The sequence below is a fragment of the Notothenia rossii genome (genome assembly GCF_949606895.1).
Source record: "Notothenia rossii genome assembly, chromosome: 9".
Classification (NCBI taxonomy): Eukaryota; Metazoa; Chordata; class Actinopteri; order Perciformes; family Nototheniidae; genus Notothenia; species Notothenia rossii.
The window spans coordinates 54839155-54864412 of record NC_136907.1 but is presented as its reverse complement, the minus strand read 5'-3'; the positions used below and the strand labels follow the sequence as shown (position 1 = coordinate 54864412).

Sequence of the window (25258 nt, the reverse complement as noted above, 5' to 3'; positions counted from 1 at the left end):
GTCTACTTACTCACCTCTGCACACCTGGCAAATCGCTGCATGATGAGGACGTCCTTGTCTGATCTATGATGTCTGGAAGTAAAAAATAGTTGGAAGCAGCCCATCTCAATTCCGATGATGGAAAGTGGACTTTTTTACAAAGACTGATAGCGGACGTTTTTGTAAATATGTTTGCAGCTATAAACATCTCAGATGATATAGGTATATAGCAAATAAATGTGTATTCTTTTAAATAACATAAATCCGTGATACCAGATTTAGGGAGCAACCTTCTCAGGTTCAGAATGATGCATCTGGTGCTACTACTAAACTGAACAAACATCCTTCACCAACAAAATATATACCTGTTTCAGCTCCACCAGGAACAAGTAGCACTGTAGGACCCTAAACCTTGAACACCTGTGGAGAACACAGTCAGAGAAAGTTTTCGGCACACAGCAGGGTCTTATATATTGTAAAAGATGACCATTAAAAGTGAGTCTGCTCGATCTTGCCTCTTTTCACTCTCCGCCTTCCTGGATGGGAGATAGACATGAAAACGACCCTTGAATCTAAATTGAAGATATAATGGTGGAAAATTGAGTGTCATTACTCACTCTTGTTCTTGGCCAATAGCCTTGGTGCTATCCTCCAATGTGCCATATCCGTCATGGCAATTCATCACATAATATCACCAACAACCTTGGGAGTGTTGTGTTTATTCATCTCTGAAAGACCCTCTCCCCCCCCCCCTGTGTGCTCTCTACCTGCCACTTGTCCAACCTCTTGAAAGGGAACACTCTTGAAAGGTAAACAGCACAGGTGGGGGGAGAAGGGCGTCATGAATCAAGACAAAAACTCTTCAAGTGTTGTGCAGGAAAGCGCCTTCCTCTTGAATACAAAAAGCTGTCTATTTACCTGATCTATGTTGCTTTGTGGCTGATGGAAGTGATAGGTGAGCGTGCTCAGAGCCGGAACGTTCTTTTAGTATGGATATTTTTGGGGGAATCTTTCCCAGCTTGCATCAACAATTGCGTCTTTTCTTTTTCCTTACTCACACATTTTGATACACATACTATAGAATTTGTTATGGTTAGACGGGTCCATGAGCAACTCCCGAGGACTTTTGCTGAAATGCCAGCGAGTGTGTTGAAAAGGATCAGATAGCTTTTTGATGTTGCACATGCAGTCAGGCGGAAGAAGAAGAAGAGAAGCAGGCTTGATAGGCGTCAGGTGTAATTTTGGTAACTGCTTTGGCAGCTGATGACTCACCGTTCAGAAAACACAGGCTGAGTACCTACACGGAAAGACATTCGCATAAAGCAGACTGGCTGCCGGATACAAAAACATCCCCTGACCTTTGTGCATGAAGATCATTGGAGCTGATCCGCTCCGTCAACTCCTCAGCGGAGAAACTGCACAGGGGCCTATAGGTGGAGAAATGTCGTTGTAGTTCAGTTACATAATGATAATGATGATGTTTTTTGGTGGTCATATGTTGTAGTCAAAGGCAGTATCATCCACCGTGAAAAGAACATCATCTTCTTTTGATTTTATTTAAAAAAGGATACCAGATTTAATTTGAGCGCTGGTGTTCATACTGAGTCACATTTGAGGTTATACCATCACATCTAATTGTGTGACATTGTATATGTATATGTGTATTTTTACATAGCTAAAGCAAAGCATCTTCCCCATTCAGTGGTATTTGTCACTCAAGCGTTCATTAGTTGACAGTGTGTGGTGTTCATGGTTTGTGTACAATAGCCTTTTTATGAAGTGGTTGCCTGTCACTCTCATTAGGATTATATTAGACATGTTTGATTGTTATGACTTGAATTTCAACTGTTTAATCGATGTAGAGAGAGTAATTGGGAATGTGGAAATATGATTCATTTGATCAAATGACAAAATACAGATCCTATTAAAAAAAGCTGTTGTCAGCAATATCATGACCAATATACATTAAATAAAGTTTTAGTGCAGCAAAAATCCCTGGCCTCACATTAGCTTGGATGTAAAACAATCCCACGAGTTCCACACAGTGATTTCCAAGCGTTATTAAACTTTATGTAAGGCACTTTCAGCAATTGGTTATAGTTGGGGAAAGATTGATACTTTGGTTTATCACCACACACATCGTGATAATACAAATTTCCCCAATACCACGATCTTTCCCCCAAGCTTGGCTCGGGGAAAACGAGAGCACAGGTATCTGATCCTATCTACAGATTCACTGTGATGAGGTACTGGTATTAAGAGAGAAAATGTTGGATTGGTGCATGCCTCGGAGGAATATTAATAAAACAACATCCAATGGTAGAGCAAATCAAAACAGTGCAATGTTGAGATTCACCTGTCGTTTATTAATATTCTCCTTCTTTATCAGTAGAGTTTGTTACGGTGTTCTTTTTGTCTTACACGAAGACCGGCCTCACCCAATAAAGGGTTGTATTGTTGATAGTAGCATGTCTTTTTTTGTTAGGTTGCAACCTCTGCTATTAGTTTTTTTGTATAGGTTTCCTCAGGAACAGAGTGTGCTTTTATTGATAGATACAGTGGTGAGTTGTGGAGACAGAGGAGAGGACACCTAAGCCTTTTTTTCATGACCCGTTTCATAATTTTCTTAATCTTACTACATCACATGCGTAATATCCATATGTACTATTTTACCGGAACCATGATCTTTACCTAAACAAATTCTTTCTGTTTCCATTTTATAACGTGTATCTATCGCTGGTACTCTCCAACTGCCATCTATATCATTTTCAAAGGCATTGTCAAACAACATATTCTGTCATTAGGTTATGAGGACATGTTGCATTATTCCCTCCAAGTATTGCTTTTTTAATTTGTCTTTTAGATGAATTTGTTGTCATTTGTGAGATTACTGGTTTTTCTAGGTTTCAATCAGTCCTATTTGCAGCTTAACTGTTTATCATCCTATGGTAATATGTAAAAAGACAATTTACAAAATTAGGTCATTCTGTGTGTAATATTTATCACTGCATATAACAAATCCTTGGTGCGGTATTAATTTCTGCCTATCTACCATAATGCACACCCTGCTACTTATGCATTATTTATCACTTTAAAAGGCCTGAACGAAGCAGGATTTAGTGGTAAGTCACAGGCGCTCAGTGGGTCAGCGCTGTCAATGTTGGTATATCCACAGACTGTTAGCCAGCACTTTACCTTACGACCAGACAAATCAGACTGAGAACTACTTGAAGCCGTGCCAAGGCAGTAAAATATGGGCCACAAATGTTGTCCCTGTCGTGACCTACTGGCACGTCTCTTGGCATTGTGATTCCCCGGACTGTCTCCTGTCAAGATTTATTTGATCTTTATGGCACCTCTCACGGTTTATATACTGTAGCCGATTATAAAACAGCCACTTTCATTTGCAGTACACAGTAGAGCTGGAGCCAGTTTCACCAGCTGTTTTGTGCCATTTTGTATGTTTGTACATAAACAAAACTCCAGTACAATTATCCAACATTAACCGAAATAGCATTACCTTAGAATAACAAGATATTTCCCACTCATGCTAAACTGTTTGATGACTAAACCAAAGATTTAACTAGCTGAGACAAGTTTTATTGGTGCAAATCATAATAAATCACCAATTTTGGGAATAATATGAAATTTGATGGATTAAATGGAATATCCTATTTGAATTTTCTACTTTGACATTTTTATATGCTTAATTGTGCTTTATTTTTCTCATACTGCCTGTGCTGCAGCACCTCTTTTGACCCTCTGTCTGAAACCAGAGCCCAGTCTGCTCTGATTGGTTAGCTGTCCGGCTCTACACACACACTACTGGAAGGAGAAAACCCCAAAAAGCCTTATAAGGTTTCTTGAACAAATAGCTGGTGCAGCCAAATCGTGTATCTTATTGAAAGATGGTTTTAAACAAGATTGAACTCTCACATTTGTCCTGTTAGCTATTTCAGGGCACACACTGTTTGTTTGAAATGCAGTGTTCTTTGTTGCTCTACAAGCCTGTGACTGTTGCATCTTAACGTAACCCTATTGATCTAGCAGAGAGCCAAGCAAATCCAAAGCCCGCTGTCACAGAGTCTTTTTAGTCTTAATCTCACCAATAGGCAAACAGCCACCCATAAGCGGGTTGAATTTCACAGCTCTTACACCATGCAAAACTGTAATTCCTCCCACTGTCTTTTACTGTAAAAGCCCACACTGTCACATTGTTTACCTGCTGTTGTTCCTCCACAAACCTCCGGCCTCTGAGGAATAATCTTACCTCATGTCCATAGGCTGCACTTTCCCAAGGGAGGTTAGCACCTGCTGTCAGTATATCAGCGAGGGGACGACAGAGACAAGGCTGGGGACAGGAAGGTACTCATACATTTACAGACCAAAGCCCCGTTACTTTCACCTCCTCACACACTGACAGGTCTGCTTTTATCTGCCAAGGTTCAAGGCAAGGACATAGCTGCTTTACGGCGCTTTGCACTTAAAACTACCTGCTCGGTCTTCCAAGGAGCACCCGGACCCCCCCTGCTGCCGCCTCAGTACTCCTCCCCTCCTCTTTACACACACCAGCAACCATTCCTCTGTTGTTCTTACCTTCTCTTTTCTGGAGCTCACCTTTGTTGCTCCATGCATAATTCTTTCAGGGTGGGGGTGCCTTTTCTCTCCCACTGAGCCTTTTTTCTCTTTGACTTCACTACGTCCAACGAGGCAGTCCCCAGAGCTTTCTTTAGATATAAGGGGTAATATAAGGATTCTGTATGTGTGCTGGGGGAAAGTGCAGAGTATTCAGTTTGTTTTCATGAATGATTGTTTGAGAGGGTGGATGAATGTGGCTTTGTCCAGGATTTATTTAGCTAGAATGTTTTGTCAACAGGGCTCGAAGTCACCCAGCATGTGAGTGTTTGTTCGTTGTTTTGGAGAGGGGGGGGGAGGGGTGTAAGTGGGCATGCTGCCGCTGTTTGCCAGGAGGGTTACAGAGAGAAACATAAAATAGACAGACAGCAGGGAGGTGACTCCTAATTACAATTTTGGCTCTCGTTAAGTCGGTGACAGCTCACGATCGATGGCGAAGATCTCCCTCCAATACTTACGATTCTTAAGACCATTTGAGTTTAAGGCGCTAGAATCAGTAAGGGGGGGTACAGCAATCAATCAATCTTTCAATCAATCAATCACATTTTATTTATAAAGCCCAATATCACAAATTATACATTTGTTTCAAGGGGCTTTACAGTTCGTACAGAAACGACACCCAATGTCCTCCCAAAGAAAAACTCCCAAAGAAACCGAAGACATTTAAAAAAATCTTCGAGGTATTCCTCTCCCAGGATGGACAGAAGAGCAGTAGGTGTTGTGTGCATATATTAAAAAGATAATACATTTACAAAATAGACAGTCCAAATGTTAGAAAAGATAATGGGTCTAGCTCAGGGGTCTGCAACCTTTTTGACCAAAAGAGACATTTTGCCCCCTTTTCCACCAATTTATTTTGTCTGGAGCTGCAAAACATATTTGATAGCTTGATAGCTTATAAAGTTGTATATATTGTTACATCATAGACAAAAACTACAGTTTTTTTGCATTTATTATTTATTACATTATAGAAAACTGTTTACCTCTAATAATAAAAAAATAACTCTTATAAGGAGAATCAAAGAAAAATACACAGACCCACTTTAAAATAAATCAACACAGCACTTGGGGAGTCCTCTGCACATTTGAAAAACATTAATATAATTAAAATGGGCCCACTTTGAAATAAATAAAACATATAGCTGCACCCTAAAAAGAGTCTACTGATTGAATTATGACTGAAGGTCGTCAGCTGTCTTCCTTTTCCGTTTTTTTCCTCCAATACGTAAAGGCTGCAACACCTTTGACAACTTCTCTCCACATATCAAATATAAGCCAGCATCGTTTGCTTGAAAGCATATAACTCTAACCACGCAGAATGAAACCCTCTGTGTTCCTCCGATACTTTTATTTTCTTTGATTTATCCATAGTTCGCTCATCGAGCCGGGGGTCAGTTATTTCTGCAAGAAAAGGCGCTGGCGCGGGACCTTAGCAGGATGTGACGCATATTTTAGTTGACCTAATTAAAAAAAACGCTTTTAAAAAAAAAAGTATGTGTCACAGTATCACCTCAAAATACAAGACACGAAACATTTTCAACCGTGCAACAAAATATAAATAGTCCTACAAATATTTTTATTTTATTTCCTTCTTATTTTTGTTTAAGCTCAAGGGAGCCAGAGTACAGGGCTTGAAGAGCCGCATGCAGCTCGTGAGCCGTGGGTTGCCGACCCCTGGTCTAGATATAACGAGAATGAAGATGGACCCAGATGGATATCAACAATCTTTCCGGTACCGCCAAAAGTAGTAAGGTGGACGTCAGGCAGGACAACAGCCAAAACTCATGATCAAAGCGCAACCGAGCCAACAGGAAGTGCGCCGGACGTTGATACTAATTTTCCTAGTGGCCAAACAGTGGTACTATAACTTCTGTGTCAGTCTATGACGTAATTGGGCCCAAAAATACTTTTTCCCATTGACTAACATTGGGAAAGAGAGACGTCTATAAATCAGCAGATTATTTGTACTACCTAGTATGAACACTTTTATAGCCCTAATTTAAATCATTAGGGTTTAAAAGTTGAGAGCGGTAGATTAAAGGCAGGGTTTGTGCGCACGCTCTATGGGTCCAAATACGGGTCATTTTTTCTTTCTTTTCGAAAGTCAGGTGATATTCAATGCGCCACTGAGCAACATTCAAAGGGAAGAACGGGGTCCGGCCTCCAACGCTGTATCCAGTTCTCTTTATACATCAATGGCCATAACTTGTAATACTAGCAACCGGCCAGGTGAGAAGAAACTCTGGGGAAGCTGAGTTAGATATCGATGACATGTGTGCGTGATAGAGAGAAAGATAAGAGAGATGGAAGTACAAGTTGAAATTCCCCCGACAGACTAAGCCAATAGTAGCATAACTAGGGGCTGGCTCAAGGCAAGCCTGATCCAGCCCTAACTAAAAGCTTTATCAAAAAAGGAAAGTCTTAAGCCTGCTCTTAAAAATGGAGAAGGTGTCTGCTTCCTGAACACAAACTGGAAGCTGTTTCCACAAAAGAGGAGCTTGATATCAAAAGGCTCTGGCTACTATTTGGCTTTTAGAGACTCTAGGAACAACAAATAACTCCTTAATTCTTGTAACACAATGCCCTATTGGGAAAGTAGGGTAGACACTATTTAAGATAGGATGGTGCCATTGAGGGCTTTGAAGGCAATCTTCAAGTCATCATTAAAAACTCACCTGTTCACCATGGCCTTTGACCCCCAACCCATCACAGTCCCTCACTCCTACTGCTATATATCAAATGTTTTACTTTATTATTTGCCCCTTTTGTTTGTTTGTTTGTTTGTTTGTTCACCATGTAAAGCAGCCTTGGGTCCCTTGAAAGGCGCTATACAAATGTAATCTATTATTATTATTGTGAGGGAAACTTCTGAAGCAATTGGAAACAGGACTCAGAGAGACACAAGGAGAGCAGGAAGTCTGATGGCAAACACTGACGGTTTATTTGGAACTCCTGCACATTTTAGATTCCATCCTTTATTTCATATGGAGCCAGTGCCAAGCAGCTAAAACAGGAGTAAGATGGTATTTTTCTTGTCTATAAAGGAAGACATATTTTGCACCATTTATTCAGGTCACCGAGAAACTTGCTGTAAGTGTGTAGAACTTAGAGAGAAATACAGTACAGTTCGATTCACATGGATTTAAAGTCTTTGAGAGTGCACCACAGCTATACATTTTCTAAAACTCTAATTACGAAGAGAGAGCTCCCTGGAGCTACCAACTGTATCACCCCATTATCTGTATTTACTCAAAATCATAGTACCATATGTAAAAGGCTACAGGTGAAATCCACATCCCGGTGCTCGTCAGTTCCACACGGATGAAAACAACCGTTTGTGCTGTAATACATTTTTATAAAACTCTAATGAGGAAATATGAGCTCCCTTGTGCTTCAAACCAGAGGACGTAATTATCTTCACTTACTGCTGCACAGGCTGTTGCAACCAGCGTAATGGCATAACAATAGCTCTACCCTAAGGTGCCCAGCACAGTGTGAAAGGCTGTGACACAGATCAATACTTTACAGAAATGCCTTGACTCCGCTCCGGGTTGAAAATGTGGCTCCTGAAAATCGTGTTGAAAGATAAAAGGATCGATGAATAAATGTGTTTTCTCCCCCCACCCTCCCCATTAGTTTGGTGCTCCAAAGAAAACCTTACATTGATAAAACGTCACTCCACCGCACTAAAAATGTTTTAAACTTGTGCTCTGCCGGCGCCGGGGCCATGTTGATATTCTGCCCTGCATCCAGGCACCTGCCCCAGGCTTGTTAACAAGGTGCCCGTGGCAATGATTGCCTGGCCATCAAACTCCCGGCTGATAAGTTCCTGTGGGAGGGAGAGGAGCTCTGTCATTGAATTCACCTCCGATCGCCTGCTCATGCTGTACATTGGAGATAACGCCCCCTCACATCGTCTGTATCGGCCTCCGTGTGACGTTTATTATACGACTTAAGTCTGTACATTGCTGCACAGCATGTTGCAGCTAGTCCCCTATATACCGGATACATCCTGTTGGACGAGTTGATTTTCTATGGGGGTTGTAGCCTGTCATAAAGATGGTGGCCAGCTCGACGCCTGTCAGTTCCAATGTAGCAAGGCCGAGGAAGGAGATCGGCTGATTGATTGAAGCGTCAGAGTGCACAGAGGGTGAGGGACACAGTGACAGGTTCGTGATTGACACAGATGAGAGGGAGGAAAAGAGGATAGGAGCAAGCTGCGGTTAGAGGAGAGGATGCTAAAACAATAGCCAGTCTAAGAGCAGGGATAGAGGGAGATTTAGCAAGATAGATATGCCGAGGGGGAGACAGGTGGTGAGTGGGAGAGGTGGGAATGCGGAGGATGGGTGGATAATCCTTTTTTTTTTTTCTCCGTTGCTGTTCATCAAAAAGCTTTTCTTAGTGGAAGAGAGACAGGGAAAGGAGAATGTGAGAGGGAGAGGAAAGGGTGAAAAGTATTCCAGGAGGAACATCCCAACTTCAGTCTTGCCCCAGTGATTATGCTGACAGGGTCTGTCTGTACCACATTGACAAACCACAACCCGCTGCATAGGACACCATGAAACCGGAACTATTTAACACAAGTTTTATCAAATATGTTGATACTTGATATATATAATATATATTTTACAGATTTTGTGTGTATTATCCATGGGTACATTTGACAGATTTAGGACATGGAGTTCACATTTACATCATGAAGAACACTATGAAGAAACTGTTGTATTGTTGAAACATGCACAGTATTTACTATAAGCGTTTCATGTGAGTAATTAATATAGAAATGGTAATTTTGCAGATAAAGTATTCCTTTGAAAAAGAACATGTGATACTTACATATGACATGATGAGGATAAATGCTATTGAGTTTAATTGTGGGAAATGTAAGCTCCTATATATTTTTACATTGCAATTTTTAGCATACAGTAGCACACGCCAGTCTTTTTCTGAACACAGTAATAATAAATAATAAACTATTTATTTTAATGCAATCTGGCAAATAGCCACATTATTGACTCGTCAGACGCCTAGGCTGATGTTACTGAAATACAACTGAAGTGTGTCCACTCTTATCAGAAAAACAAGCCCGCTGATTGATATCTGACATTTTGATTTGGCGTAGGAATTCCATTTGAGATTCAAGTGCATACAAGAAATATGAGAGCGTGAGTCAGATCCATGAGAGCCAAGGAAGCTTTTAACATCGCTCAAGGCGCCATGTACAACAAAGTGCATCTGCGTCCACAGCTTGCGCGCTTTTATTGGGATGCAAACTGACTAATCAAAGCACAGCATTAATCCAGCTAATTAATCACACATCAAAGTGATGGGGAGCTTGCTGGTCTCTTTTTGCTCTGCAGTCCAAAATCCTTGACAGTTGTTCCCATTAATAGCTGCTCTGAGCGTTTTCTAATGGTGTTATCCTATCTTTTCCCATGTAGAATAGTAACATGAAAACTTTGTCTCTTATTTGAATGATGTGAGAAAAGACACTCGGGTCATAGAGTGCCACAGTGACGCGTCCTAAAACCCTGAAGTAAACTCCTTCCGGTTCCTTCGACAAAAAACAATGCAATTTCTCCATAGGATTTTGGAAAAAAGCTAGAAATAAGGTCTGTGGTTGACACAAATTGAAGAGACAGATCAAGTTTTTTTCAGCCGGATAATATCCACATGTCTACTCTACTTTTATAATTTTCGAATTATAAATCTGTCGATAAGATTTATGTGGATATATTACCGGAAGTGGCATAATGCTAACTTACTTCCGGGTTTTAGGATGCGTTACTGTGGCACTCTATTATGGAGGTATGTGTGTTCTGGGCCTAAAAAGCCCCCTGTGCTTGTGAAGATATGATTCCTGCTTTGTTAAAAGGCTCAGTCCTGCCTGCTCGTCTCCTACCTGTCTACGCTGCTTCACTATTAATTAACGCTGTGCGATGATTCAAGTTTTAACTTAATTATCTTTATCTTTATTCTCAGGGTGTCCAACCCTCCGTGGGAAACTGAAAGAGACGCTTCGTGAGAGAAGTGGGAAGAACATCAGCAGAGAGGGGCTCGGCGAGATAGAGGAGGATATTAGGCGGTGTGAAAATAAAGGGGGAGAAGAGAGTGACTGACACCTGCCCTCCAGCTCAGTGTGAAGGACACAGAATGAAAGAGTGAGAGGAGGGGGATGGAAAGAGGGAAGACAGAGGAGAGAATGAAGACAACCGGAAAACAAGGCCTGCCTAACAGCAAACCTCGCTCAAATTAGGACATCTCGCCCCAAGACAAGATGATTACAAGGAATCTGCTCCTATTGGTTTCCTTATGCCTGTGGGAGGGGCTCGCAGGAAGTGCCTCGGCCAGTAAGATTTTAAGGAGGAGAGGAGTGGGTGGATTGCACTCGCTGAAGCTAGGGGAGAGCAGAGATACAGACCAATGGGATGCAAGCGTGGATGCGAATGCAATGCCCGTGGTGCCTCTTAGAAACCTGATTAGTCACGAGCAGGCGGGTGACACTGGATCTTATTCTCATCCCAAAAAATTGCTGAATCACGCTGCTTCCTCAGTAGCCAACAAGGAGCGACAAGCTTTCAAACCCAAGCGCGAGGTTGACTCTGTCAATAAAAAAGAAGTAACTCTGCACATATTAGCCTATAGCAAGGAGCTAAACCAAGATGCTAAGAAAGTCAAGAACAACACAAAGAATGCTGAGACTTCTATAAAAATAGTAAGGTCAGAGAAGAAATTTGCAATCCACCACAAGTCGGAGCTACACGCCAATAAAACTAAGTTTAAATCCGGCTCTAGAACCAGGAGCAGACCAGATTTGGGTGTCTACACTACAGGTGTGCCAGGAAAAGGATTCAGCATAGATTCAAACCAAAAGCTGAACCTCACGGGTAGTTACGGGGTTCTGAAGCTGCTGTCGAAAGAGAACCTAGTTAGGATCGTCAATTCCCAAATGCAGAGCGTTCCCAGCCTGAGCTTTCCGAGCAAGGGCAGCCGGAGCAGGAAGAGAGATTTGATTGACGTTAATCACAGAGAGTTGGAGGCTCAGAAAGTGCCAAGACAAGATATGGTTGTCACTCAGCTCCACACTGGTTTTGATAATCAGACAGCGTTCCCTTATTTAAGCCCAGTCACCACTCCAGATATGAATCGTGAGCAGGGAGCGAACACTCGTGTTAGTCCTATAAGTGAAGTCAACCCAGCTTTGAGTAAAGGGCAGGGCAGCCTGGGAATGCAGGGTTCAGGCGGTGGCGATAGCAAGAGCAAACGCCTTTTCCGTTTGCTGTCAACACCCCACAGCGAGGCCAACATCACCCCCGAGAGAGAACTACCAATCAGCCAAATGGAACCACCATTTACATGGACAAAACATCTCCCGCAGTATCTTCCCTCCGAAACAAATGATTCTCCGCCGTCTGTGCTGACGATGCAACCCGAGGGAGAACGACCGGGGATCGGAGCAGCCGATCCCCGCAGAGACCCATTAAAAGAGTCAGTTCTCGCTGCTCAAACAGAGCTCAGCACAGCTCAGTACCCTGCAGATGAAGACAATAAACTTGTCAACAGCAGTCATGTCCTGAGGCTCCACCCGGCTCCCGCATGGAGCCACGATACGAAAGACATGGGAACTCAAGCTGTCAATCCAGAAAACGGGAATGGCCTTGTGTTTGAGGAAGCGGAGGTGGAAGAGGAGGAGCAGGACAACATGGAGGGTCAGGGGCCACGCTCCCGCAGCAGGAGGAGCTGGATCTGGAACCAGTTCTTTGTGATCGAAGAGTACGCCGGGCCGGAGCCTGTGCTCATCGGACGGGTAAGGAAAACTTCATTCATCCTTTACAAGAGCTTTTATCTATTTAATGAGGGTTTTATGAATATTTAAGACACTGTTACAAGTCTCTTACATGGCTTATTTAACCTCCGGCCCTTCTCTCAGGTTCACATCTCAAACAAGAAGTGCTTAGTATAATTTAACCCCGCAGTCACGCTCCCACTGTTTTTGTGCATTGTTATAAACCTGCAATTGGAATTGATTTACGTTGCTCCAGCATGATGTGGTGCCTTCCAGGTGGCAGTAAAAACTTAAATGAATCAATGGCGTACTGAGGCACAACAAAGGCCCCAGATCTCGTTTGCCCAAGGGGCCAGTCATGATCACTACCAATCTGCACCCGCCAATGGAAATTGACATATCCAGGAGAATTAATAGCTTTACTTTTTCTTTCCACCATTGATCCTCACCCCAAGGCAGAAAGCAAGAGTTGTCCGAATGTTCCCTCATTTCCCTGTAGGTCAAACCTGTCACATCTCCTCCCCCTCATGGTCAGAGAGGCTGAAAGGTCCCGCTAATGCTATTTCATTCAGACTGATTTACACTTGGTTTTGACAGGATTTATCATTTCATTCTCCCTCAGCACAACACTCACAGGGCTGTGGTCCTATTGCTCGGTTCTGTAATTTATTAGAATCATCGACTGGGCCTGTTTTACCGCCAGCGTCCGACACACCCTCCCTCCTCTGAACCTTGCGAGCAGATGAGCGGGGAGGAGGTCACGTGCACCCGACAGAAGGTGTCTCGGAGCCCTGCTCTATAATGGCCGCTGCTCTCGGGCCCCTCAGCGTGCGCCAACTGTCTCAGTACCCAGCTGCAGTAGATGAGCTAATTTATAAGCCTGTGTGGCCAGTTTGCTGAGCAAATGAATAGTAATGATCCCTGTGCGACTGCTGCAGGCTGTTGGAAGCCACAGTTAGAAATCGGCGTGTTTGTGTGTGTGCAGGTGCTCAAAGATGCGCCGGCAGTGAAGGGCTTCGGCTCGGTGGGGGGTGTCTGGCACTCCATAGACGAAAGGGCCTAAATTGCTTTGCATTTTTTGATCTGAATACCCAGGTGCCCACAGACGGACAGGAGCCCGCAGTGTTATGCACAGCCTCCCTGAGCGAGCTGATGATTAGCCAACATTTAATTTGGCTTTTTGTTGCCTTTTCGGTATGAGTGATGATGGTCCGAGCTACGAAACATTGTTACTGGCCATGGAGAAAGATGCAAGAGCTAACGGTCCAGCTTACAGATGGCACCACGTGTAAAGCCATTAGTGCCAATCTGCTGTGTCAAGCAGGTATTTATGCCAGCACATTGTATGGCACTCAAGAAGGGAACACTGCCAGGCCACACACACATGCCCATATGATAGTGCTGACACTTGGAGAGCACCCAGAATGCTATTGTGACTGTGTGTTTGTGTGTGTGCGCGCGCCTGAGATGCGTATGATTAGTACCCTACTGTATTAGACAGTGACGGCACAGATGCATAATGCTCTTATAGATCTTAATACGCTTATGAATTTTTAATCTCCTGCTCTGCTCCAGTGCATGCCAGTGCTATAGGTAGAGAGATCAATGCTGACACGCTGCCGTGTTTTTCCCTACAAGGGACCTGATTGTGCTTTAATGGAGAGCACTGTGATGGAGAGCGTGAAGAAATGGACTGTACAGGCCGGAGCAGCTCCACCTGCCAGATCTAACACTCCAAATTCAGGCTCAATCACTTGCAAACACTCCTGCCTGTGCCTCACAACACGTGTCCCTCCTTCAGACGGCTTTACTGTGTCCAACACACAACTACGCACATCTCAAGGTGTGATTCAGTATTTAATTGTGGGCTATATTTAACAATCCACCCTCTAACACTGATTCATGTCGGGGGTTTTTTCTGTGATCTCGGACAGTTCAATCTGGATAAATCTCCGCAAAGCTGCATACAAGAGCCAATACTCTAATCTGTGATGTCCGTGGGAGACAAAGGACCCTGCTGCTAAGGCGATAATGAGTGAGGGCCGGGGCCAACTTTGTGGACACATTGACACCGCCCAGTCTAATTTTTCCATGTATATTTATATATATAACTCATTTGGTATTAAATCTAAAATAATTAATCACCAGATGGCCATTCGCTGACGCTGGAGTGGCCCTTGAAATCTGTCAATAGCATCAAAGATCTAAGTTGTTATTTGCAACTCGTAGTGTCTTCTTTTTGAAGAGGTTTACAAGAATTGCGTAAAAAAAAGGGCAAGAAAAAAACATCTGAACCGTCTGACACAGTTTTCTGCTCTTTATCAACACTCACTTTATCTACACACACAAGCAGATATTAAGACACATGCGCACAAACACACACACACACACACACACACACACAGACGATGCCATGTAACTATATTTTCTCCCGACGGAGTGTCTCTGCCCCGTGATAATTGTGAATTTAATTGATGCTGTCACATGTTCTGTAATGGGGTTTCAAGTGATTGCAGAGGCAGTGTGAAAGAAACACAGACTTTTCTAACGGAGAAAAGGCGCCTCAGCAGAGCTGGGATTAAGAAAAAAAACCAACCACTTTCTGATTAGCTTTTCTTCCTCCTTTTCCTCTCCTCTTGAAATGCAAACTCCCTAACACCTCGTGCGGGGATACAATGTGACACATATATATAGCATTTCCTTCCTCTCTAGAAAGAAATTCCAGCATTTCCATCTTGCCCTGAAATAAAAAATATACACATTTATAATAATAATCTATTTGCAATACTTTTCATACAAAAACGCACCGCTAAATGCTCTTCTGTAAAGGAGGATATACCCAAAAGATAACTTAAAAAGTGTTTTGTCTAGATCGAAATGACAATTTCTCAGTCTTGCATGTATACAAATAAATAATAATAATCAAATGTATTTGTATAGCCCCTTTATCAAAAATATGCTGCACTGAATGCTTTTCTATAAAGGATAATATACCCAAAACATGACATAGAAATGTAAATTGAATGAAAAAAAAACAATAAAAAAAAACTAAGATAAAGAAAATATAATAAAATAGGATGGTAAAATATATATGGAATGCAAATCATAAATAAGAAAATAATCCCAAAAAATATTACCTATATTTTTTATATATAATTAAGGAATAATTTTCCCATTCTACATATTCGTATTTTTATCTTCAGTAAACATATTTGACAATAAACCTAAAATGTGACGTCTTCAACAACCTTTATTTTCTAAGGACAGGAGTGAACACTCACCCTGCCACTCTCCTGAAGTACGCATGCTAAGTGTGTGAGCTACCTGGCACGTCTGCGAACAGGCATATGTAATCACCAGTGTAACAGGAAATGGACCTAGGGCTAGGCGATCATCATCATTAGCATATCATTAACATCAGCCCCAACATACATAATTCATAGCTCATGAAATATGCCTGTATAACACAATTAACATTATTGTCTTAACGACGAATGACACTGCAGCACAGTTAAAACATCAAACGTGCAGACATCAATGTGAATGACTAATTAAATACTTTCAGATTCTGCCACATTAGACAATAGCAACCAATTCTCGAGGGTAGTAGCACTCTCTTATAATTTTGAATCATTTATTAACAGTCACTGGTGAAGATTGCTCTGCAAAATTAAGTTAAAAGATTCCTCCAGCCCGAAGGCATCTAAATATATATAAATTAGATAGTCATGAGCGTTCTGGTATTGATAGCTCCAGCGCCTCTGTGCATGGCCTCTGGGTGCAACGTGCGCACACATGAAATTATCCGAAAGTGCTCGTAGGAAGTTGGTGGTGTGATGCAAGGGCGTGAAGGAGGCTGTCACAGGAAGTTAAGTGCCGGTGTTTGAGAACTCGTACGTGTGTATTCACATTATGTTATTTTCTCCGATGTTCACTTTAGCAAGAGCCCTTTTAGTCATTAGCCACAAGCCATGAGTTGGGTAAAGTAACTAAGTACATTCCATCACATGCAATTTTGAGGTAAAGTGCCTTTGCTTAATGATTTATATTTCATGTTACTTTAGACTTCTACTCCACAACATTTCCATGGGAGATATTGCACCATTTATTTCACTTTCTGCTAGATGTTACATGCAAAATGCATGTGAGATCATCACAAAGATATGATGGGTTTTGGCAATAAAGCTTTATTTAAGTGGCTAAATTAGCTAAAACTTGGTCTCTTTAAAGAGGCCGTATTTGTATTTTGTGCCTCTACTGGGATATGTGTCCATGCTTTAATGTTCAGAAAGCTCTGTATTTTTCTCATACTGCCTGTGCTGCAGCACCTCTTTTCACCCTCAGTCTGAAACCAGAGCCCAGTCTGCTCTTATTGCTCAACTGCTTAAAGATGTCTTGCGACTCAGTTTCGTAGTAGTAACCCTTGTTGTGCATTTTTTTTCTGGAATGTTCTCAAACCTCTAAGAGCATTTCCTGCCTGCAGTTAACATTAAATGTGTAATTTTGTACCAAACTTTAGAATTTTAAAGAGGCCCTATTATACTTATTTCCTGTAGTGTGTTATATGCATATATATATATTTGTGCACTTAAATGGTCTGAATCCCAAAGTTCCCTCCAGAGGGAGTTTTCTCCAACACACCCCTCCCCCCTTCCTGAAACGCCTCCATTGGACTCCTTGGTTCACTTCTGTAACATAGTGACATCACTATGTCACACTCACTCTTCTATTAGCAAGCCCTCCAAAACATTGTACGTGATATGCTAAATTTCGGGACATTTCTAAGCATTTGACAAGCATCACAACAGAGCTGGACAGCTAACCAATCAGAGCATACTGGGCTCTGGTTTCAGACAGAGGGTGAAAAGAGGTGCTGCAGCACAGGTACTATTAGCAAAATAAACATGTCACAGTAGGGTAGGGCTGTACCCGAATATCCGAATATTCGGTTTTCAGTTTCGTTATTCGGATATTATTTTTTTTTGGCAGCCACAGTGCAGCTGAAATTGAATTTATTGAAATCTCCAATATCAACGTAGGAGCTTGTGCCTCTTCGGAGGGTGCTATCACTTAACCATAAATGTTATTGTTTACTTTCTCCGTCTTTATATGTAGATATTGCTGTTCTCCGTTAATCTTCGCTCTTTTTGTCCGTCACGTTTTTTCCATAGCAACAACAACTTCCTTTCAACAGCGCTAACTCTCCTTAAAAAAAAGCATGAGACACTACTTCCGGTCCGGCACAGAGATGGAAGCTTAGAACAACACGCTCGCGACCTAAAATATCTAAAAACACTGTCCGAACAACGCAATCCAACTCTTTGAGTGCATTTAAGTCAACGGGGAAATATCGGACTAACGAAAAATTTCCAGAAAAGGAAAGAGAAATACAACACAAAGTAAAAAGCTTGACGAGGAAGAAATCGATCAGCTGTCTCAAGTCAGCAACAGCATGGATGATGACACGCAGCCAGATGACGCAGTTCCCAGCGGGGAAGATCATATGAGTTTAATTCTAAAAGAGCTGCGAGACTTTAGAAAAGACTCCTGCCAACAACTCAGCGGAATAAAGGAAGACATCAATAAAATTAATAAAAGAATGGAGGAAGCAGAGGAACGAATTGACGCAGCCGAGACCAGGATCCAGTCATGGGAAGAGGTGGTATCTGGCCTAGTGAAGCTACAGGTACAGACAGAGGCTAAACTGACGGACCTAGAGGGACGAACACGCCGCGAGAATGTAAGGATTTACGGAGTAGAGGAAGGAGCAGAAGCCATGTCGACATCGGTGATCGCATTTGTGGAAGAGCTACTGATTAAAGGTCTGGAACTGACCCCCTCTACGCTACAGATTGAGAGGGCGCACCGTGCGCTCGGCCCCAAACCTCCGGCCGAGGCCTCACCGAGATCTCTGGTGGTGAAATGTTCAAGTTTTAAAATGAAAGAAGACGTAATCAAAAAAGCCTGGCAGAAAAAGGGTTTTTATTTCAAAGAAAAAAAGGTCAACGTGGACCATGATTACTCACCTGAATTGCAGAGAAGGAGGAGGCAGTATGCGGAAGCCAAAGCGGCACTTAAGGAAAGAAACATAAGATTCCAGAGCCCATTCCCGGCCAGATTAAAAGTATTTTATGATGATAATCCAGTGGTCTACAACTCAGCTGAGGAGGCAACAGCAGATATGGTGAAGAGAGGGATAACAGTGACTGTCCTAAAAAATCCGAGCTCGCTACTGGACCAGATTAACCGGCCGACCTGGGAACCCAGCAGAAAGCGAGGAGGTCAACTGCACCCGAGCTCCAAGCAACTTTACAAGGAACGGCTCCGAAGCTTCGACATCAGGATATCTGATAAGTAGCCTATGTTTCATAAACGCCCTCTTTAATGGATACTCCTTTCTGAAAATCTTGGTTAAAAAGAAACAAGAACAATACGGCTATTTTGAGGCAAATGAGACTATTATTTTTTCTCTTTTTTCCTTGCCTTTACTACTATTATTTTTCTCCCTACCCAAAGGTTGAGATCAAATTGAATAGAAGGCTTATATCACGGGCACATGTGAGCCATATTTTGGGTCGGATTGCTACTCTGTATTCTATGGACCATTGTATCAGCTTAAGGGCTGAAGAGGGCCCCCTTCCATCACTAAGAGGAAGAGACTTTCCCTCCACACTACAACACTCCAAGGCCCAATATGTGGCCTTAAACCTGGAAGTCAATGTCACTTATGTTTGTGGATATTACTTTGTTATACCTTTTTTGGTTATAGTTTTGGATTTTATTAATGTTATATACAACAGGGGATGCGAGAAATGATTTAAATGTAGGAACTCATGGATTTAAAATAAAGGCAAATAACCACCATGCAAAGTAAAGGGTCAATTAAAGTAATTACATACAATGTGAACGGTCTGGGAAATCCAATTAAAAGGAATAAAGTAATGTCAAAATTAAAAAGAGTTGGAGCAGAAATAGCCCTCCTGCAGGAGACTCATCTAACAGAACAGGAACACCAAAAACTTAAAAAGTGGAACTTCAGTCCATATTCATCCTCTTACAGAAAGGGATCCAGGAGGGGCGTAACAATCTTAATCTCCGGTAAATAAAATTTCGAATGCACATATGAAAAAAAGGACCAAGATGGGAGATATGTACTTATTCGGGGAAATTTGGAGGGTACTTTAGTTACCCTCCTGAATGTATATGCCCCTCCGGGATCTGAATTGTCATTTTACAAACACATTTTTGAAATAATAACATTGGAGGCCCAAGGAATTTTAATTTGTGGGGGAGATTTCAATGTTAGACTTAACCCAACTTTAGATACATCAAAACCCCTTTCCTCAGGAGGACATTAAACATTAAATTGATCTTGGGAGACCTAGGACTCTCGGATGTATGGCGAGACCTAAATCCGTCTACAAAAGATTTGACCTTTTACTCACACCCACACTCAGTATATTCAAGGCTTGATTATCTGTTTATGTATCAGAAAGATTTTTATAGGGTTCAAAATTGCAGTATAGGGACCATGGACTTATCGGACCATGCTCCGGTCTCCATGGCATTAAATCTAGGACTAAAAAGGAAAAGCACAATCTGGAGACTGAACACAGGAATTCTTAACCAAATTTGGCCTCAAATCAGGACCGATATAAAAGATTATCTGAACGACAATGATAATGGAGAAGTGTCCCCAATAATCCTGTGGGATGCATGCAAAGCTGTCCTAAGAGGAAAAATAATTGGATATTCCTCAAACATAAATAAGCAAAGAAAAGAGAAAACAAATCAGCTTCAAACAGAACTAAAACATCTAGAAAACATACATAAGAAAACTCTAAATACAAAAACTAAAATGGAAATAGATAAAAAAAAGAATGAACTCCATGAAATCCTCTCAAACAACATAAAAAAAAAAAATCTTTCTAAAACAAAGTTATTATGAGGTAGGAGGTAAATCAGCAAAACTATTGGCTTATAAACTAAAAAAAAAACAGGTAGAAAACACAATTTATAAAATAAAAGACCCTGAAACAAGTATTATACATAGCAATTTAGAAGACATACATCAAACTTTTGTCTGTTTCTATAAAAACCTATACTCACAGCCTAAAATAGATAAAACCAACATCAGGAGTTTCCTTGATTTGATAACTTTTCCTAAAGTGAGGGATGAGCAAAATCATAAATTAATTATAGAAATTACGGGAAAAGAAGTAGAAAAGGCAATCGCTGACTTAAAACCCAATAAAGCCGCAGGCCCAGATGGTTTCCCTTCTGAATGGTACAGGGAAATTAAGGATCTACTGATCCCAACAATGAGGGATGCTTTTAACCACGTGCTTCAGACAGGCATAGCCCCCCCCCTCATGGGGGGAAGCAGTCATTTCCCTGATACCGAAGGAAGGGAAAGACAAATGTGACTGTGGAAGCTATCGTCCAATAAGTGTGCTAAAACAGGACTATAAGATCTTTACCCACATTTTGGCAAGAAATCCTCCCTCAGATAATAAATCTAGATCAGACTTATCAAACAACGGCAAACTCAAGATAATATCCGCAGAACTCTACATATAGTCGAACATATATCCAAAAACCAACTCCAGGCAGTACTTTTGAGCCTCGATGCAGAAAAAGCCTTCGATCGAGTTAAATTGGAAATTCCTATACCAAGTTCTTGAAAAGTTTGGCTTTCACAAGATCTTTATTAATACGGTTCAAGCACTGTACGACAACCCTTATGCAAGAATAAAAATAAACGGAGCCATATCAAATTCTTTCTACCTTGAGAGAGGGACACGACAGGGATGTCCAATGTCTCTGCTATTCGCAATTTATATCGAAGCTCTGAGTTTGGGGGTTACTCAAAATAACAATATTACCGGTGTAGAAGTATATGGTCAGGAACATAAATTATCATTATTTGCTGATGATATATTAATATACCTGTCAAACCCAGATGAATCATTCTTGAGTTTACTGACTTTTTTGGATACTTATAGTTCTGTCTCAGGGTACAAACTCAATATAACAAAAACCCAAATACTGAGCTTTAATTACAAGCCAAGCCAACATATAAACTCACTCATTGATCTTAATTGGGATCTGAACCACTTAAAATATCTGGGAGTAAGCATCTCTAAAGATTCAGAGGAATTGTATACACTAAATGTCAACCCTCTAAGTCAGAAAATAAAAGAAGACATAAATAGATGGAACTTGATCCCAGTGCTGAGCTTTGAATCTCGAATAGAATCAGTGAAAATGAACATCCTACCTAGACTCTTATACCTTTTCCAGAATCTACCAATTGAAATCACAAACAAGCAGTTTAACGAATGGGATAAAACCCTATCAAGGTACATTTGGCAAGGGAAGAAACCAAGGATTAGATTCTGTACTCTTCAACTAGCAAAAAACAAGGGAGGAGTAGCGCTCCCCTGCCTATATATCAGCCCAATTAAGAAGCTTGTTCTGCTGGTGCAAGCCAGACTACAGAGCTAGATGGAAAGAAATTGAGAATAATGTATCAGGAGGAGTACCCATCGAGGCAAGGTTAGGGGATAAAAGACATGTTAAAAACTTACTGGAAAAAGATAACCGCTGGATAAACCTCTCTTTAAAATTATGGTTAAGGGTCCTTACCAGGAGTGACTTGCTGGAGGAAATTAAGATATTAAGATGGTGCTCACATGATCTTGATTTCACCCTGAGCAAGCTGGATAAAACATTTAAACATTGGGCCAAACATGGCCTTACTTCATATTGCACATTTTTCAGCAAAGGAACCATGTTTGATTTTCAAACACAAAAAAAACTATATGGATTGAATAACGGTGATTTTTTAGATTTCTACAGGTACACCATTACTTAAATAGTTCCCTGTCAGACAGCCAGAAGGCCCTTGAAAACCCTTTATTAATAGTTTTCACCAGTGCATACACATCAGACACAGGGATGAAAGTAATCTCAAAACTTTACCAAGCTCTTCAAGATATTAAAAAGGAAAATACTTTCTATATAAAACACAAATGGGAAAACGAAACCAAAAAAACCATCCCTGACGAAGTCTGGACAAATTACTGTACTTTTCAATGGAGGATCTCGAGCTCAGGCACCTACAGAATGTTTAGTTGGAAGATGCTGAGCAGGTACTTTTTCAGCCCTGCTCAGTCATCACATCATCTAGGGCCCCCCAGCTGCTGAAGGAAATGTGGTTCTCAGCTAGCACATCACTACCATTTGTTTTGGGCTTGCCCTTTAATAGTAACTTTTTGGGAAAAGATTCATATCGAAATTGAAATAATACTACAGGAAAAAATCCCTTTAAACTGGGAAGAATTTCTATTTGGGCTCATACATTCAATCCCCACAAACTCCAAAACAAAACAATTATTTGGAATTGTTACTGTTGCAGCAAAAAAAGCAATAACTAGAAAATGGCTCAAAGCGGATATCCCTTCTCTTGACAACTGGTACGACAAAATCCATGAAATCTATGTTATGGAAAGAATCACCTTCTCAATGAGGCTTCAGGAAAACACATTAGAAATATGGAATAAGTGGAGAATTTACATATCCCAAAGACGACCATCCCTTGTTTGACTGTTTCTATACACCGATTGAATGTATATGTATAGATATGTATGTATGGTCACATGTATGTGTATTGAATGTATATATGTATGTTTATATGTATGCATATGTACATGTGTAGACATTTGCTATTTCAAACAACCCCTGTGTACTTTTTCGTTTTTATTTTACTTTGATTAATTTTGTTTGCTATTTCATTTGTCACTTTCGGGTCTCTAAAAATATATGATTTGAAAAACTGTACTTGTACTATAATGTGACCGCAAATAAATAAAGAATAAAAGAAAAAAAAAAGCATGTCCATACAAAATAGGAAGCCAAGCCAAATTACACTTAAGACACATATACAACTGCAACGAAAGTAACAAACACAATATCCTTTTCAATTTCAAAGAACATAAATTGGGTTATTTACATTAACAAATAACTATAAAACAACAATACTGTAGAATAACTAAATTAATGCCTTGAATAAACTGAAATACACTGTCGAAGCTCGCCTGATACCTCCCCCCCGCGCGGGCGCGCGCCGAATATCCGAATATTCGCTGCTAAATACAAATATGAACCTGAAAATTTGCCCCTTAAACATTACTTCCAGTTATCATACAAAATCGACCTGAACTGACATCTTAAATCTTCAAATACTATTTATAGGCCTACTCTCATTCAAGAAACAATGCAGAATATGTCCTCAACACATACAGAGTATCTTTACACAGTGGTATTTCTACTGTGAACACTTCACTCCTGCTGTGTGCACATCCCCATCACAAAAATAAACACACAAAGACTTGAAGATGTTAAACAAATATTTGTGTCACAAATGCATACAAAAGCTCAGAAGGCTTGTGAGACCTTCTTCAAAGTCATTTATAACAGTGCTCAGATAAAAGAAACCTTTTGGAAAAAAAGGGAAAGGAATGAGGCTAGGAATCATGCAGACAAAAAAAAGGAAAACTGTGTGATGGTGCACCGGGAGGGCCTAACTGTAAACACACATACCTTCTGACAAGGAACTCATCAATAATTATTCTTTATAAATACGTCTCCTTGTTAGCATCTCTGTCTTTTTTCGTTTGATTCCACTCGGGCACCTTCAATAATTTAGCCTCCGGGTCCGAGCACAGCAGGGGTGAGACAGCAATTAGAGAGTAGTGTCGGGAGGGAGGAAAGAGGGGAGGGGGAGATAACAAGAGAGAGCGAGATTACCATGCAGGACGAAGAAAAGGGGTGATGCGGAAGAAAGGGTAAAAGTGGAGAGAGTACAGAGAGGTCACGGGAGGAAAAAAGCGATGTACAGCACATTAAGGGCAGCGTTAATGGCATGTGGATACACAGAATGGAGGGGGGGGGGGGGTGAAAAGTAAGAGTGGTGGAAAGTGAGGAAAGGTTAATAGCTTACAACTGGCAGAGGGGAAAAACGTGTGAGGCAGTTTAAGGGGGGGGGGAAGGAACGGAAGGGGAGGGAGGGTTACTTTGTAAATGTAATCAGTGAGTGATTACTGAATACATGGCTCTGGAAGTAATCCGAATACAGTTACAGTTACGTGTCTTAAAAAAGTAATCAGATTACTTTTAGATTACTTTTGGATTACTTTCTTTTTCCATCACAGATGGGTATGTTTTGGTGAACAGGAGACACAAAAAGCAAAAGGAAACTGAACATGTGTTTACTGTTTATCAAGAGCACAACTGAAAAATAACACCTGAAACAATGTAACAACATAATACACTTTTTGGGGATGCAGCTTTGGGTGTGAGGAGTTAGGGACACGGTTTAGAACGGGCGTGTCGCATTCTGTCCTGCCAGTGTTGGCAGGACATGAATTAAAATGTCGAAATAGGACTTCATTTTAAGGACATTTTGGCCAGGGGTGTAGAGCTATTTGTTCAAGCATCGGATTGGCAAAACGGGAGAGTGTGTGCACCAGTCTGCCTTGATCTATGAATTAATTCCTGTGACCCTCACAGTATCTGCTGTCCACAGCTGTTTTATAGAAGGAAAACCTCCTTCACTTCATGAAATCTCTGCAGCACCAGGAGGCAGCGGGAGGGTTAACTCAGCCTCTGAGAAGAGGAGCGCGCAGTGCCTTTCACGCACTGCCTTCACTGTGTTTACCTTCAGAATCATTAGAAAGGCTAAAGAGCGGTGTGGCTGATGTGTTTTAAACACACACACACACACACACACACACACACACACACACACACACACACACACACACACACACACACACACACACACACACACACACA

The 25258-nt window shown here is 41.3% G+C and overlaps 1 protein-coding gene across 2 annotated transcripts in view; it reads left to right on the top strand.

Moving 5' to 3' along the window:
• cdh24b (cadherin 24, type 2b) overlaps positions 1-25258 on the top strand; it is a 176617-nt gene that overhangs the window by 48682 nt on the left and 102677 nt on the right. Inside the window, exons 1-2 of one of the 2 annotated variants that reach the window (XM_079651807.1) lie at positions 8423-8764; positions 10597-12421. In XM_079651807.1, the coding sequence (XP_079507933.1) occupies positions 10892-12421 (1530 nt within the window). In that variant the 5' untranslated portion in view covers positions 8423-8764; positions 10597-10891. Of the gene's footprint in view, positions 1-8422; positions 8765-10596; positions 12422-25258 lie in introns of those variants that run through there. The other variant, XM_079651806.1, reaches the window with a different exon arrangement.